The sequence below is a fragment of the Nothobranchius furzeri genome, chromosome 6, assembly GCF_043380555.1.
Source record: "Nothobranchius furzeri strain GRZ-AD chromosome 6, NfurGRZ-RIMD1, whole genome shotgun sequence".
Taxonomy (NCBI): domain Eukaryota; kingdom Metazoa; phylum Chordata; class Actinopteri; order Cyprinodontiformes; family Nothobranchiidae; genus Nothobranchius; species Nothobranchius furzeri.
Genome location: NC_091746.1, coordinates 70,587,241 through 70,602,926, shown reverse-complemented (window position 1 = coordinate 70,602,926; position 15,686 = coordinate 70,587,241). Strand labels below are relative to the sequence as shown.

The following is a 15,686-nucleotide window of genomic DNA, read 5'->3' as shown; positions in this document are numbered from 1 at the left end:
TGGTTTCTGTTTTCTCTTCGTAATCATCAAGTCTTCATGGTAGATGTTCTTTGGGAAGGAACCAAAGGTTCCATCGAACCTTGTGTATAAATATAACGTGTATTTGAAACAAGCCGGATCCATGAGAACTGAAGATGTTTGTAGCTTTGGAAGTCTGTAGAACTTGTGATCCAGAACTCCCTCACTGGGAGAAGATCAGAACTGGATCAGAAGTTCTGGGTTGTTCTATTTGAACCAAAATGATTAATCTTGAAGATATTAATAAAGTCCATCTTTGTTGGAGATAATGTACAGTTTTATTTCTTCTCATGACTAAGACTCGGACCAGGACCTGGTCTAGATCTGGTCTGGTCTCATATCAAGACCTCTGGTTCCTTTACTGTTTGCGAAGAAACTCTTTAACGTTTTCTTCAGCAGAGCTGCTGCTGGTGGTCATCTGCAGCTTCTTCTCAGCAGCTTTCATGTTGAGGTCATTCTCCTTAAACATCTTCAGCTCCATCTCGGTCTGTGTCCTCATTGACTGAAAAAAATGGAGGGAGGTCATCGTCAGTGATCCGGTTCTGAGAGCATTGTCATCCATTTGTACCATGGTACCTCTAGGTCTTTGGTGATGGAGTGGTTGGGTCCATGGGTGATCATCAAGATTCTGTAAGCCTCACAGATCATCTTGTGGCCCTCCTCGATCTGACCTGCATGCCAGTAGGTGACACCTGCCCTCATCAAGGCCATGCCCAGCTGGGCGTTGTTAGGGTGGTACAGCTTCCTGTCAGAGGGGGGAGGAGGGGTCTGTTACATGAAGGTCCACTTTATCATCCATTCATCCTCTTCCACTTATCCAAGGTCATGTCGCGGGGGCAGTAGCCTAAGCAGAGAGGCCCAGACTTCCGTCTCACCAGCCACTTGGGCCAACTCCTCCGGGGAATCCCAAGGCGTTCCCTGGCCAGATGAGAGACATAGTCCCTCCACCGGGTCCTGGGTCTACCTTTAGGTCTCCTCTGGGTTGGACGTGCCTGGAAAACCTCACCAGGGAGGCGTCCAGGAGGCATCCTGACCAGATGCCCGAGCCGCCTCAACTGGCTCCTCTCGATGTGGAGGAGCAGCGGGTCTACTGCGAGCCCCTCCCAGATGGCCGAGCTTCTCACCCTATCGCTAAGGGAGAGCCCAGCCACCCTGCGGAGAAAACTCATTTTGGCCGCTTGTATCCGCGATCTCGTTCTTTCGGTCACTACCCAAAGCTCGTGACCATACAGGTGCTGGCCAGTAAATTAGAATATCATCAAAAGGTTGAAAATATTTCAGTAATTCCATTCAAAACGTGAAACTTGTACATTATATTCATGCAATGCACACAGACCAATGTATTTCCAATGTTCATTACATTTAAATTTGATATTCATAAGTGACAACTAATGAAAACTCCAAATTTGGTATCTCAAAAAATTAGAATATTCTGAAAAGGCTGAATATAGAAGACACCTGCTGCCACTCTAATCAGCTGATTTACTCAAAACACCTGCAAAGGCCTTTAAAAGGTCCCTCAGTCTTGTTTTGAAGGCACCACAATCATGGGGAAGACTTCTGACTTAACAGCTGTCCAAAAGACAATCATTGACACCTTGCACAAGGAGGGCAAGACACAAAAGGTGATTGCTAAAGAAGCTGGCTGTTCGCAGAGCTCTGTGTCCAAGCACATTAACAGACAGGCGAAGGGACGGAAAAAATGTGGTAGAAAAAAGTGTACAAGCTCTAGGGATAACCGCACCCTGCAGAGAATTGTGACGACAAACCCATTCAAAAATGTGGGGGAGATCCACAAAGAGTGGACTGCAGCTGGAGTCAGCGCTTCAAGAACCACCACGAGGAGACTCATGAAAGACATGGGATTCAGGTGTCGCATTCCGTGTGTCAAGCCACTCTTGAACATGAAACAGCGCAAGAAGCGTCTCGCCTGGGCCAAGGACAAAAAGGACTGGACTGATGCTGAGTGGTCCAAAGTTATGTTTTCTGATGAAAGCAAGTTCTGCATTTCCTTTGGAAATCAAGGACCCAGAGTCTGGAGGAAGAGCGGAGAAGCACAGAATCCACGTTGCATGAGGTCCAGTGTAAAGTTTCCACCGTCAGTGATGGTGTGGGGTGCCATGTCATCTGCCGGTGTTGGCCCACTCTGTTTCCTGAGGTCCAGGGTAAATGCAGCCGTCTACCAGGAAGTTTTAGAGCACTTCATGCTTCCTGCTGCTGACCAACTTTATGGGGATGCAGACTTCACCTTTCAACAGGACTTGGCACCTGCACACAGTGCCAAAACCACCAGCACCTGGTTCAAGGACCATGGTATCCCTGTCCTTGATTGGCCAGCAAACTCGCCTGACCTTAACCCCATAGAAAATCTATGGGGTATTGTGAAGCGGAGGATGCAATACGCTAGACCCAACAATGCAGAGGAGCTGAAGACGACTATCAGAGCAACCTGGGCTCTCATAACACCTGAGCAGTGCCACAGACTGATCGAGTCCATGCCACGCCGCATTACTGCAGTTATTGAGGCAAAAGGAGCCCCGACTAAGTATTGAGTGCTATACATGCACATTCTTTTCATGTTCATTCTTTTCAGTTGGCCAACATTAGAGAAACAAACATTTTTTCATTGGCCTTTAGAATATTCTAATTTTCTGAGATACCAGATTTGATGTTTTCATTGGTTGTCACCTATAAATATCAAAATTAAACGTAATAAACATCGGAAATACATTGGTCTGTGTGCATTGCATGAATATAATGTACAAGTTTCATGTTTTGAATGGAATTACTGAAATATTTTCAACCTTTTGATGATATTCTAATTTACTGGCCAGCACCTGTAGGTGAGGGTAGGAACGTAGATCCACCGGTAAATTGAGAGCATCGCCTTCTGACTCAGCTCTCTCTTCACCACGACAGACCGGTACAATGCCCGCATCACTGCAGACGCAGCACCAATCCGCCTATCGATCTCACGCTCCAGTTTTCCCTCACTTGTGAACAAGAACCTGAGATACTTAAATTCCTCCACTTGGGGCAGGACCTCATCCCTGACCCGGAGAAGGCATTCTACCCTTTTCCGAATCAAGACCACGGTCTCAGATTTAGAGGAGCTGATTCTCATCCCAGCTGCTTCACACTCGGCTGCAAACCGCTCCAGTGAAATCTGGAGAACACGTTCTGATGAAGCCAGCAGGATCACATCATCTGCAAAAAGCAGAGACCTGATCCTCAGACCACCAAAACAGATCTCCTCCACACCTTGGCTGCACCTAGAAATTCTGTCCACAAAGGTTATGAACAGAATCGGTGACAAAGGGCAGCCTTGGCGGAGTCCAACTCTTTATCACCCAGTGAACCAGAAATAGAGTTTATCATTTATTTCAACTTAGAATTTAAAGACGTCAGCTGGAAATAATCAGAAATCTCTTTCATGTCCTGCTGTGAAACACTGCTCCATCATGTTGCTACCACCACCGTGCTGCACAGTGGAATTCATCATTGTCCTCATGAAAAGTTTCACCTCCTGATCCCTGCAGAAAACTTCCTGATGAATTTCTGTTGGGATGATCTCCAGATGAGGGTTAGGACTAGGATAAGCTCCAAACACCTTTTGATGTTAGGCACAATGTCTGAAAGTTCTGTGAAGCGATCAGGATGGACACATTTTGTAAATGGCTCATAACAGGTTATCATTTCTCACATTGGGGCTACGGTGGCTCAGGGGTTAGCAGTTCCCCGTGCAATCAGTGGGCTGCAGGTTTGAATCCTGGCCCTGTGAGTCATAACATTGGGCAAGACACACCACCCTCTTTACCTGCTGGTTGTGGATGGAGGGAGTGCTGGAACAGCTGTGGCTTCAATGGAGTCCTCTGACTCGGAAAGATGCTTTAAAAGTACAGGTAACTTATCGTTTATTATCGTGAAAACGCAGCCTGGGTCACTGAGTACTGGTCAGAATACTTTAACGATGGTTAAAAGTGTTTGGAGCTTTTTGAAACTCACATCAGCCTCCAAAAGATCTCTCTGATCAGTCTCAACTCTTCGGAGTTGCACCAAACAGCCTTTATGCTGCACCCACGGGTGCAGCCACTCATGATCATGACACGCTACACAAAGCCAGATCAATGGTGACAGAGGGGCGTGGGCATGGGCATCCGAAGCTGTCAATCAGCTGGTCGCACTGGCACAGCAAAAATTGTTTGTCAGATGGGTGCATGGTTTCTCTCATTGGAGGAAATGTAACAGGTTTACTAATGCTTAATAAGGCCATAATTATTGTTAATAAAGGGACCCTTGTAGCCACAGCTGCTCCAGCGGTCCCACACATTGTTTGATCCTAAACTCAAAGAGAACACGCCAACTCCACACATGCATGAGGAGACAACACTAACTCCACACATGCATGAGAACATGCTAACTCCACACATGCATGATAACATGCTAACACCACACATGCATGAGGAGAACACGCTAACTCCACACATGCATGAGAACATGCTAACTCCACACATGCATGAGGAGGACATGCTAACTCCACACATGCATGAGAACATGCTAACTCTACACATGCATGAGGAGAACACGCTAACTCCACACATGCTTGAGGAGAACAGGCTAACTCCACACATGCATGAGGAGAACACTCTAACTCCACACATGCATGAGGGGAACAGGCTAACTCCACACATGCATGAGAACATGCTAACTCCACACATGCATGAGAACACGCTAACTCCACACATGCATGAGGAGAACACGCCAACTCCACACATGCTTGAGGAGAACAGGCTAACTCCACACATGCATGAGGAGAACACTCTAACTCCACACATGCATGAGGAGAACATGCTAACTCCACACATGCATGAGAACATGCTAACTCCACACATGCATGAGAACACGCTAACTCCACACATGCATGACAACATGCTAACTCTACACATGCATGAGGAGAACACGCTAACTCCACACATGCATGAGGAGAACAGGCTAACTCCACACATGCATGAGAACACGCTAACTCCACACATGCATGAGAACATGCTAACTCCACACATGCATGAGGAGAACACGCTAACTCCACACATGCATGAGAACATGCTAACTCCACACATGCATGAGAACACGCCAACTCCACACATGCATGAGAACATGCTAACTCCACACATGCATGAGGAGAACACGCCAACTCCACACATGCATGAGGAGAACACGCCAACTCCACACATGCATGAGGAGAACAGGCTAACTCCACACATGCATGAGGAGAATATGTTAACACATGCATAAGGAGAACATGCTAACTCCACACATGCATGAGAAGAACATGCTAACTCCACACATGCATGAGGAGAACATGCTAACTCCACACATGCATGAGGAGAACATGCTAACTCCACACATGCATGAGGAGAACATGCTAACTCCACACATGCAGAACATGCTAACTCCACACATGCATTAGGAGAACGTTCTAACTTCACAGGCATTTAAACCAGCAACCTTCACGCTGCAAGGCAGCAGAACCACCATGCATCCTGTTCATGAGCTTGTTAGATTATATATTATTTATAGATATAATTTCCTGGTTCTAGGTAATCAGAACTGGCACCAATCACCTATAAAACCCTGGATAAACAAACAATCTGCTGAAGTTGGTTGTCCAACACCAGAACCGTGCCTTTTACTATGGATCACTCACATGTACCCTTCCACCATCTTCTGGGCCAACTCTGCAGCCTCAGAAAACTTCTTGAGATGAGAGAGCACCTGAGACGCCACACTGAGCACACGGAGTCTGGACAGATGAGTGTTGGCCACAACCCCCTCCTGCTTCTCCAAACATTCCTGACACAGCTTCAGCACCTGCAGCCCAACAGGAGGATTTCAGAGGAAGGAGAACTAGAGAGAACCTACAGCAGAACATCACGGTTACCTCACTGTGATCTCCAGCATCACGAGCCTTTTCTATCTTCTCCAGACTCTCCTTACTGAAGGCTGTGACCTCTTTGACCTTCTCAGCAGGAGGCTGAGGGTCAAACACACATACAGCTGTTTAGGGATTAGAGTTTTGATGATCTGGTAGAAACCAGAACCAGTTTCCTGACTGACTTTAGTCTCTGCTGCTGCTGACATCAGGTCATCGCTGACGCTCCTGCTGCAGTGCTCACAGCTGCAGTCGAAGTAAAAATGCTCCTTCAGCTGCTTCTGCCGATCAGCTGATAGATTCAAGAAGTCCACATAGCTGATGGTCACCTCCTCGCCCTCTGGGATGGTTCTCAGAGCTCGGAGCTCCATCCTGGAGAAAGAAGGTCAGCTGGATGAGAGGAATCCACCTCTGCTTCTGACTCAGATTCAGCTAACTTCTCCTTTGGGTCTGGGTCCAAGTCCAGGTCTGGGTCCAGGTCCAGGTCCAGGTCAGGATCAGGGTCTGGATATGGGTCCGGGTTTGGTTCTGGGTCTGGGTCCAAGCCTGGATCTGGGTTCAGGTTTGAGTCTAGTTCTGGGTCTAGATCTGAGTCTGGATCTGGGTCTGGATCTGGGATTGTATCAGGATCTGCGTCTGGATCTGGATCTAGGTCTAGGTCCTGGTCTGGGTCTGGATCTGGGTTCAGGTCTCAGTCTAGTTCTGGGTCTAGATCTGAGTCTGGATCTGGGTCCTGGTCTGGGTCTGGGTTTTTATTATGGTTCCATCATCCCAGCTTGCCACCCCTCTCTCCACAAGCACCTAGGACTCCACTTCCCAGCATTCCCTCTCTGGTTCACGTCATCCACCAAAGACTATATACGGAAGCACCTCTACACAACTCGGCACTCAGTCATTGTTTATCCCAACTTGATACCATCATGATGTCACCCCGCAGCAGCCCGTCCACGGCTGCAGGTTCCGGATACAAGGGGGAAAGCAAGCAACTCATGGTCCAAAGAACCACTTAACACTAAACCAGTCATTTATTTGGAGGAGCAAAACACCGCTAAAAGTTCAAGTCCTTTAGAGGCTGAAGAAGTAAAAACATAAAAGCAGTCCTAAAAACAGTCTAAAACCTACTGTGCAGCACCAGGGGTGGGACGGTGTCCAATACAAGGAGCCACCTCTTGGCTCCAGCTGACCCGTGTTGACCCACTTAGCTGGGACCCAGTCTGCCCCACCTTGTCCTTTGGCTGACAGGCACAAAGTCGACCTCCTGCAGCAACCTGTGTGTGCTGCCACTGTGGCTCCAGCATCGTCCTCTCGCCCGCTGGCTGCTGCGCACACCGCCAGTCTCTCTGCAGCCCCCTGGCACAGCTCCGCTCCTTGGACACGCCGCGCCCTCCTCGGCCCAAGGCCCTAACAAGATGCAGAGGTACCAGCACCAACATCGCACCACTTACATGGGGGAGGAGAGGGCAACTCACAATCCTCCACACTTGGTCGCTTGTCCACATCCCAGGACGGTGCTCCAGGTGCCGTTCTGCGTTCCAGGGTGGTCAGGCGTTCGTGTCCTTGCCAGAGACGTCACCGTCCAGGGGCGTCTCTCACTCTCAGACCTCATGCATGTCTCAGGTGTCTGCTGCTCTCCTGGACTCTTTCCTCGTTCCTTTTATACCTTGTTTGGAGTCCCTTGCACCTGTGGTCATTTCACACCTGTTCCCATTTATTCCAATTAGTGTCTCTGGGAGGTACCACAAAGGGAAAAAAACATTCCAAACACAAAATAAGCACGTCAACAAAAAAACACAACTCATACAACTTAAACTAAATTCAAACTTTTCCACTTTGTGACAATGACTATCAATGACCAGTTTTCCAAGGCCGTGCACCTGGTGGCCCTTGGCGGCCTCCCCATTCCCAAGCAGACGGCTGAGATTCTCCTCCAGAACTTGGTTGGACTTTACGGCTTGCCCCAGGACGTGGTCTCTGACCTGGGACCTCAGTTCGCCTCAAGATTCTGGAAAGCTTACTGTCGCCTAGTTGGAGCCACTTCCAGCCTTTCCTCCGGGTACCATCCCCAGACTAATGGCCAGACAGAACGGGTGAACCAGCAGCTCAGCCGATACTTAAGGTGCTTCGTCTCCTCACGACTAACCACCTGGCTGGACTACCTTCTGCGGGCGGAGATGTCCCACAATCTTCATGTTTCACCCTTTGAGGCCTGTAATGGGTACCAGCCACCTCTGTTCGGTCACCAGGTGCCGGACGTAGAGGTCCCCGCTGCCCAGGCTCTAGTGCACAGCTGCCACCTTGCTTAGATCCAGGCCCGTGCGGTGATTTCCTGGGCTAATGCTGGTTCACCCGACAACACCGATGCCGCCACCGCCCGGGTCCTTCCTTTCAGGTGGGTGATCAGGTGTGGTTCTCCTCCGCCAATCTACAGCTGCCTGCGGAGTCATGCAAGCTCGCCTCGCTACCTGTGTCCCTTCTCAATGCAGAGGGTCATCAACCTGGTGACCTACTGTCTTCTCCTGCGTTCACCTCTCCGGATTCACCCGGTCTTCCACGTTTTCCAGCTTAAGACTGTTGTGTCCTCTCCTCTGGCTCCTTCCCCTTCCCCGGTGCCACCGCCCGGATATGTGGATGGGGAGTGGGTGTACACTGTGCGCCGCGTCCTGGACGCTCACTGCCGTGCTGTGGCTGGCAGTACCTCGTCGATTGGGCGGGTTACGGCCCAAAGGGAGGCTAATGGGAGCCCACACGGTCTATCCTGGATCCATCCCTTCTCTCTGACTTCTGGTCTTGGGGCCGTCCTGCCACGGTTCCATCATCCCAGCTTGCCACCACTCTATCCACAACCACCTAGGACTCCACTTCCCAGCATCCCCTCTCTGGCGCATTCATTCACATCATCCACCAGAGACTGAAGCGCCTCTACACAACTCGGCACTCAGTCATCATTTATCTCGAACCTTCATCAGAGTTTCTCAGGCTTCCCAGCCAACCAGCCAACCTACCTACACTGTCTACAAATATTAAGTCAGCCTTTTTCCTTTTACGGAACCGTAGCCCGGCCTCGTTTCTTCTCGAGACTCGCGCTGCCATTTCCAGATCAAACGGCGTGCTCTGTCCAATCCAGCATCAGTCACTCCGCAGTTGGGTCATACAACCAGGCTACATTCAAACTCCCAACAGTCTGGGTCTGGATCTGGGTCTGGGTTCGGTTTCAGTTCTGGGTTCAGCTCTGAATCTGGTTCCGGGTTAGGGTCTACTCACCTCTTCCTAGAATGGAGAGCTGAACTCACAGCTGATTGGCTGTGAAGAACAAACATTTAAAAATTAGATTTTTTTTAAATACATTTTTTTCTAACCATAAACAAACAAAAAAATTTAATTCTGTTTGATTTAAAAAAATAAAAGAAAGAAAAATATTTGATATTAAAGAAAAAGGTTTCTGAGTCCAAACGTTTGGCGCATGAATGTTTTTCCTTTCATGACAAAACCAATGGCATTCCGGATCGCCTGGATGCTTCCCGCCTTTGGAGCGGAAGGATGCTGGACCTACTTCCCGTGGTTGAAGGTGACGGTGCAGCTGGGCCAGCAGTCATGGTTCACCAGACCCAGACTGGGGAAGATCCCCAGACCGACATCCTGCAGACCTCTCTGGTCCTTCAGAGGGAAGCTGTTGTTTCTGATCTGCAGAGACAGAAGAATGATAAGGAACCAAGACCGGAACAGCTTTGGTCCCAGCAGTTCAGGAAACATCAAATCAACACCAACCAGTCCCAAGATGTGAGACAGGAACTCAGTGGAGTTCTGCTGTGTTGTACCGGACCAGAATTTCAGCAGGGAGACCACGTCCTCGTGGACTTTTTTCAGTTCTCCTTCAGGCAAAAGGTCCAGATGGTGCTCCAGGAGGTCTACTGCTACTAGCTGGTTGTCTGAAGCCAGACCTTGGTCTTTCCTTCTGCGCCACAGAACACGGGCTGCCAAGCTGCAAAAAGGAAACCAAGTCAGCAGAAGCAGAGTTTGGGTCAGTAGAACCAAGGAGTCTGATTAGGGCTCTAGTCTAGACAAGAAAAACATCTAGTGGCACATTTACACTTTGATCAGCTCGTCCTGGGCCAGGTGGGGACAGCTCGCTCCTGAATGGTCAGGTTGTTTTGTTGTCTCAGACAGCCTTCCATATTTACACAGCCTTCTCACAAAGGAGGGCATGAGCGAGCTTCACTGAAGAGGTGCAGAGAAGTCCCTGGTGCCCTTCCTAAGGGCCACAAGTTAGTAAATGCGTGGGTGAGCCGTGTTGCGTTAGGAGACTCTTACATGAAGCACACAGCTTCCTACTCTCTCACTGAGCCGTGGAAATGCACAGAAAACACACGGGAAACACATGGACAACACAGAAAGCACACAGGAAACACAAGGACAACACAGAAAGCACACAGGAAACACACGGACAACACAGAAAACACACGGAAAACACATGAACAACACAGAAGACACACAGGAAACACACGGACAACACAGAAAGCACACAGGAAACACGCGGACAACACAGAAAGCACAAGGGAAGCACACGGACAACACAGAAAAGACACAGGAAACACAGAAAACACACGGGAAACACACGAACAACACAGAAAGCACACGGGAAACACATGGACAACACAGAAAACACAGGAAACACATGGGAAACACACGGACAACACAGAAAACACACGGACAATACAGAAAACACACGGGAAACATACGGACAATACAGAAAACACACGGGAAACACATGGACAATACAGAAAACACAAGGCAAACACACGGACAACACAGAAAACACAGGAAACCCATGGGAAACACACGAACAACACAGAAAACACACGGGAAACATACGGACAATACAGAAAACACACAGAAAACACACGGGAAACACACAGACAATACAGAAAACACACGGGAAACATATGGACAATACAGACGGGAAACACATGGACAATACAGAAAACACAAGGCAAACACACGGACAACACAGAAAACACAGGAAACCCATGGGAAACACACGAACAACACAGAAAACACACGGACAACACAGAAAACACACGGACAACACAGAAAACACACGGGAAACATACGGACAATACAGAAAACACACAGAAAACACACGGGAAACACACGGACAATACAGAAAACACACAGAAAACACATGGGAAATACACGAACAACACAGAGAACACACAGACAACACAGAATACACACGGGAAACATACGGACAATACAGAAAACACACAGAAAACACACGGGAAACACACGGACAATACAGAAAACACACAGAAAACACACGGGAAACACACGGACAATACAGAAAACACATGGGAAACACACGAACAACACAGAAAACACACGGACAACACAGAAAACACACGGGAAACACACGGACAATACAGAAAACACACAGAAAACACACGGGAAACACACGGACAATACAGAAAACACACAGAAAACACATGGGAAACACACGAACAATACAGAAAACACACGGTCAACACAGAAAACACACGGGAAACACACGGACAATACAGAAAACACACAGAAAACACACGGGAAACACACGGACAATACAGAAAACACACAGAAAACACATGGGAAACACACGAACAACACAGAAAACACACGGACAACACAGAAAACACACGGGAAACACACGGACAATACAGAAAACACGCAGGAAGCACTCGGACAATACAGAAAACACACGGGAAGCACACGGACAATACAGAAAACACGCAGGAAGCATGCAGACAACACAGAAAACACACGGGAAACACATGGACAACACAGAAAACACACAGACAACACAGGAAACACAGAAAACACACGGACAGCACAGAAAACACACGGGAAACACAGACAATGCATGGAAAGCTCCAATGTAAATACAGTGAATGACCCTACTAGGGCCAGACCAAGCTGATCGTAGTGTAAATATGTTTTCAATGAATCTTGATCAAACTGCAGCTTTTGATTTTAGTGGTCCTGGTTCCGTCACACCCAGATCCAGACTCCAGTCATAGAAATGCTGCAATGATTTTCTGAGGAACCTTCAGTCTACCCCGATGGTCTGCCCCCAATCCCCAATCTTAGCGCCCCATGGTGGTGCTTGGAGGCCAGGGCCACATCTTTTCTTACCGTATCTTCTCGTTGGGAACGAAGCCAGAACTCCTGATGGCAGCACACTCCTGCTTGTGCTCCTCCCAGCATGCAGTTTGGCAAGTCCTGTTGCAGTAGTGGGCAAACCTGCACTGAGCACAGCGATGGAGATTGGTCTGGTGCCGGAAACAGCCATGGCACACCTGGGAGACCAAACTGAGAAGACAGAACAGGTTTCTCTGATAAGCAGGTTCTGTTCTAGGCTCAGGTTACAGAGACACAAACTACAGAACCAGATCTTGTCCCATTTGTTTGAAACCTTTTAAATTCTTCTGTTTATTTTTCCTTGGATGGTCAGTCCTGGTTCCCAGCCCACCTGTGCCTGTTAGGAATCACCTGTTGCATTCTTTATGCTTCCGGACAAACACCATCGGCATGTGAAAGCGCTTTATAAATAAAGTTGATTTATAAATAAAGTTGATTTGATTTGATTCCTGCTATTCCTACGGCCCTGGAGCCTCACTCATCAACCGAACAATAAAAGTGGTTCCACATAACATTGGATCTGATCAATGGTAGAGTAACGGGTTGTCATTTAGATGCTACATTTAAGGAGATGTTCTGTTCGGAGTTAGTTTCATCTGAAGATGTTGTCTGAGAGTGCAGCCTCTTCTGAGTTGTCATTCAGACAGGTTACCTTGGCAACATGTAGCTGATTAGGGAGCAGAGTAGGTTCTGGGGGGTTGCCAGAGATGTAAAATAGAACATGAACTGGAATCGGATTTGTGCGATTTGTCTGTCGCGCGGATCCCAAATCCCAGCATAGCTCCAGAAGGATCTTCTTCAGTAATCAGATCAGAACACTCACAGAGGAGGTGTTCCCACCAGAAAACACACTCTGCCAAATCCTCCAATAACAGACCAGCCATGATACAATGTCTGATTGCCGTTGGTCACGTGTGTCTTTTATAGGTTTTAGCACCAATTATGTGACTCGGCTAATTTTCCACATAAATATTTATTTACTGGGTAAAATAATGAGTGGATGAGGAACATGTGTGGATGACTGAGACCTTCGGTGTAGCGGCTCCCCGTTCTACCACTAGATGCTGTTCCTACACGTGTCTGAAGTTCTCTGATGTTTAGGAACGTTTCCACACACAGGTACATGATGGACACCACACAGTGTGTACATTAGTTCCTACACGCCACACACACATATCTGTTCGTTAGTACAGTTGATACATGAGGCCCCTGAGGTCCACCATACTGCAGATATAAGTTTCTTTTCTTAAACACACCTGATTCAGAGGCTCAGGTGTTCTCAGACAACTTACCTTGGGATGTGGTTGGCACTAAATACACATGAAAGGATTATTATTGTGTGCTTTTCAGTAACCATCTTTGCTGTTATGTACTGCCCAGCCCAAACATCTGCCAACAGAGTAAAGGTCACATTGTAATATTTTGTTGGACCGCATTTAGCTTTGACTCATGTTCACTGTGGCATTCATTCAATAAGCTTCTACAAAGTCGCCTGATTTATCTCCATCCAGTGTTGCACTAATGTTTCACCAAGATCTTGCATTGATGATGGTAGTCAGACCGCTGCACATCCCAAAGATTCCCAGTAGGGTTAAGGTCTGGACTATGTGGTGGTCAATCGATCGATGTGTGAAAATTATGTCTCACGCTCCCTCAACCACTCTTTCACTATTGGAGCCTGATGGATCCTGGCATTGTCATCTTGGAATGTGGCCGTGCCATCAGGGAAGATGGAATACACTCAGTATATTCAGATAGTCAGCTGACCTCATTCTTGAAGCACATCCTGTTGCTGAACCTAGACCTGACCAACCAGCCTTTGTCAGATGACGTATCAGGTGCTGCAGCACGTTGCATGATGGGATAGCTAGGTGTATAAACAATGGAAGCATCAAAATGACAACAGACCTAACCTCTGATGTAGGTGTGGTTTCTGTAGCTGCTTGTAACTTATATTAATAATTACGTGTTTAATTAAGGCTCATCCAGACATGAAACCTGGAGCAGCTCCTGTTAGTGGAGTCATGCTTCTGGACGGAGGACCTTGAAGTAGTACTACGCTTATTCAGGTGACGAATTTTCAGCAGTAATGAAACATCTAAGCTCCGTTTGTTTCCTTTGAGGTCGTAGAGATCTACGATGTCGACTGTAGACCGTTTATGAAGACACCAATCTCTAATCTCCTTCAGAAGTTTATTCCTGTAGGGATGTTTTCATCCTTGTTCTTTTTATCCATCCATTTGACTCTTCTTCTGCTTCCTCTTCAGCTGCAGCTTCCCCTAGCAACGTGAGTCATACACCCAAAATGGCGGTTAGAGGGTGTTGTAACATGAGGGTCCAATGCAAAGACCGACTGCAGCAAGCCCAGATCATCGCACTGCCTCCACAGGCTTGTACAGCAGGCACTAGGCATGATGGGTGCATCACTTCATCTGCCTCTCCTTACCCTGATGCACCATCACTCTGGAACATTTCTGGCACATTCGGAACCTCATATGGAACAGGGTCCATCTTTACTCATCAGTTTTTTACGTTGGACAGTTCTGAACCCAGTTTTAGTGTTTCCTGCATCTCCTCAGATGTTTTCTCTGCTTGGTGCATGCCGATGGTCTGACCCTTCTCACACAGACCAATACGACCACCAGATGTGTCTTTTCACATGGTTGTTTAAGAAAACAGATGCAGCTCATTGCACCAGTTGGGTTAAATACATTATTGCAGCTGAAAGATAACTGCCCGTGCAGTAATTATGCAATAGGAGGCTCCTACCTGTTTGCCAGGTGGAGACTATTTTTGGGCCCGGCCATGTACATCCCTTGATTGTTTGGCACTGTGATATCTCGGTTCTGTAGTATTTTTGTGCCCCTTTCTTCTCCCTCCGTTGTCTTTTATTTCCATTGGATCAAAAATAATCAATAGAAATTCTAATAAAGTTTTAAATCTGGTGGGGCTTTAGTTTATGATGAGGCACCTTGAGTGCAGCTGGTCCTAGATCAGGTTACCTTCATTAATCTGATTCCTGACTCTCTGAAGAACAGCAACTCTGCACCCTGAGCGGTGCCAAACTGGACTACGGTCAAGTTCAGGTTACATTCTGACAGCCTTCCTGTTGCGGTCATGAGAACGCAGGACTGTAGCGAACAGTGGTCCACAGAGTCCGCAAAATCTGGAGAAAACAGCAAGCTGTGCTCAAACTGGTCCATGACCTAGAACCATGAGACATTTACCTGTCAAAGACAACAGCAGCATAACTGGGTTCAGAGAAGATCACCTCCCCAGTGTGGAGCTCCTTGGTGGCCTTCAGGCCTCGACCTTTCACCCCAGCATCAAACACCTCCAGGTTCCCTCCAGTCATGGTTCTGATCTGACAAACCTCCAGGAGACGGGGCAGGAATCAGCTGAAGGTGAAACAGGCTGAGAAGGTCTGACTTTTTCATCTGACCCCCCCCCCCCCCCCCCAATCAAAATAAGCCACACCCTCTTCAACAGCAGATCGGGGGGAGGGGGTGCTTTGGTAAGAAGCCTCAGGGTCCTGGTGGGAGTCTGCCCCTTGTTTGGGTTGGTTCCACCC

General features: G+C 47.9%; 1 protein-coding gene across 1 annotated transcript; it reads right to left on the bottom strand.

Annotated features, from left to right (window-relative positions):
• Positions 1-273: 273 nt before the first annotated feature.
• LOC107375014 (histone-lysine N-methyltransferase Smyd1) lies at positions 274-15,568 on the bottom strand. Its single transcript, XM_015943352.3, has 10 exons — positions 15,343-15,568; positions 12,110-12,286; positions 9,713-9,926; positions 9,498-9,628; positions 9,209-9,247; positions 6,133-6,319; positions 5,957-6,049; positions 5,723-5,886; positions 595-763; positions 274-520 (listed from the first exon to the last, which is right to left on the bottom strand). Exons 1-10 carry the CDS (start codon positions 15,468-15,470, stop codon positions 377-379), a joined length of 1,446 nt encoding a protein of 481 aa, XP_015798838.3. The 5' UTR covers positions 15,471-15,568; the 3' UTR covers positions 274-376.
• Between the last annotated feature and the right edge of the window lie 118 nt (positions 15,569-15,686).